Below are 1,331 nucleotides of genomic sequence, written 5' to 3'. Positions count from 1 at the left end.
GCCCCCTTCTCTCCTCTCCCTCTCCCCGCAGGCGGGCTGCACTACGAGCTGACTGAGGGGGATGTCATCTGCGTGTTCTCGCAGTAAGTGTCGCAGCCCCCCGGGCCCGCCGAGCCCCCGCCGTTGCCCCGGTGCTAAGAGTGTGTCGCAGGTACGGGGAGGTCGTCAACATCAACCTGGTGCGGGACAAGAAAACCGGGAAGTCCAAAGGGTTTTGCTTTCTGTGCTATGAGGACCAGAGGAGCACCATTCTCGCCGTTGACAACTTCAACGGGATCAAGGTGAGCTGAGCGGCCCGGGACGCGGCCCTGCCGTGCCTCCTGAGATGCTGTGTCACGGCAAGCAGCAGCCCTGACAGCATGGGTCGCTGGTGACCAGCAGCGTGTGGGGAGCTCTCTGTGCTGTCGCTGATGGCGTCGCTCCTCTCACAGATCAAAGGAAGGACCATCCGCGTGGACCATGTGGCTAACTACCGGCCCCCCAAAGATTCCGATGACTTGGATGATGTTACAAAAGCCCTCCACGCAAAGGGTTGTGGGGTAAAAACACCGCCTCATACGTCATCCGATTCCCTGTCAGAGGATGAGGATGTGCCCGTAAAGAAGCAGAAAGGTGAGGAGTGTTCCTGCAGGTCTTGACCCTGCGTGGGAGTGTGTGCACAGAGCCCTCGGCCTTGACACGGGCCTTTGCTCAGGGGAACACAGAGGACGGGTGTGCTCTTGAAGAGACCCGCAGCCCTCGTGCCCGGGATTTACTTTGTGATCTCCCGATCGCTCTGAGTGCACAGAGGAGATGCACGGAAATTAGAGAGGCAAAGGAGAGCAAAGAGGGGAAGGAATCGTTGGGTCTGGAGGAGAGAATTCCCGTGGAGTGGATCACGGTGTTCCTATTGCATGGGTGTTACTGGGGAGAGAGAAGGAAGGGAAGGCGCTCGATATTCCAGCTGTGGAGAGGTGCCTGAGGGCAGACTTGCTGGGCAGAGCGCCATGTGGCGAGTGTTAAAGAAGGAACTAGGGCGGCTCAGGTAAAATGTCGGGGTTGGAAGTGGAATAGGATCTCTCTGGGGGGAGTGTAAACAGGTGGGGAAGTGTGGGTGGAGGGGGGAGAAGCTGAAACAGGAGTGGGGCTGGAAGGGTGCTGTGGTGCTGGGCAGAGCTTGGGGAGCTGAGGTGCTGCTTGTACGGCTGTCCATCCCAACTGGTGAACCTTGCATTTCAGATAAGGAGAGGAGCAGGCAGGAACGGCCAAAGCAGAGCTCGCAGGCTGCGAAGAGAGCGGCGTCCGCAGAGGAGGTGCACCCCAGAGTGAAGATTAAGAAGGAGAAGGAGGAC

General features: G+C 58.8%; 1 protein-coding gene across 1 annotated transcript; it reads left to right on the top strand.

The window, feature by feature from the left end:
- Positions 1-27: 27 nt before the first annotated feature.
- Positions 28-1,331, top strand: LOC104461335 (RNA-binding motif protein, X-linked 2-like; the record flags this gene model as incomplete). The annotated part of the gene is made up of 4 exons (XM_010072881.1): positions 28-83; positions 152-281; positions 432-612; positions 1,219-1,331. Coding segments are annotated over 4 exons (480 nt in total), but the record flags the coding sequence as incomplete, so codon positions are not given.

This window comes from Pterocles gutturalis, unplaced genomic scaffold, assembly GCF_000699245.1.
Source record: "Pterocles gutturalis isolate BGI_N339 unplaced genomic scaffold, ASM69924v1 scaffold39502, whole genome shotgun sequence".
In the NCBI taxonomy this organism is placed as follows: domain Eukaryota; kingdom Metazoa; phylum Chordata; class Aves; order Pterocliformes; family Pteroclidae; genus Pterocles; species Pterocles gutturalis.
The sequence above is the reverse complement of the archived record's forward strand: the minus strand, read 5'-3'. Positions and strand labels throughout refer to the sequence as shown.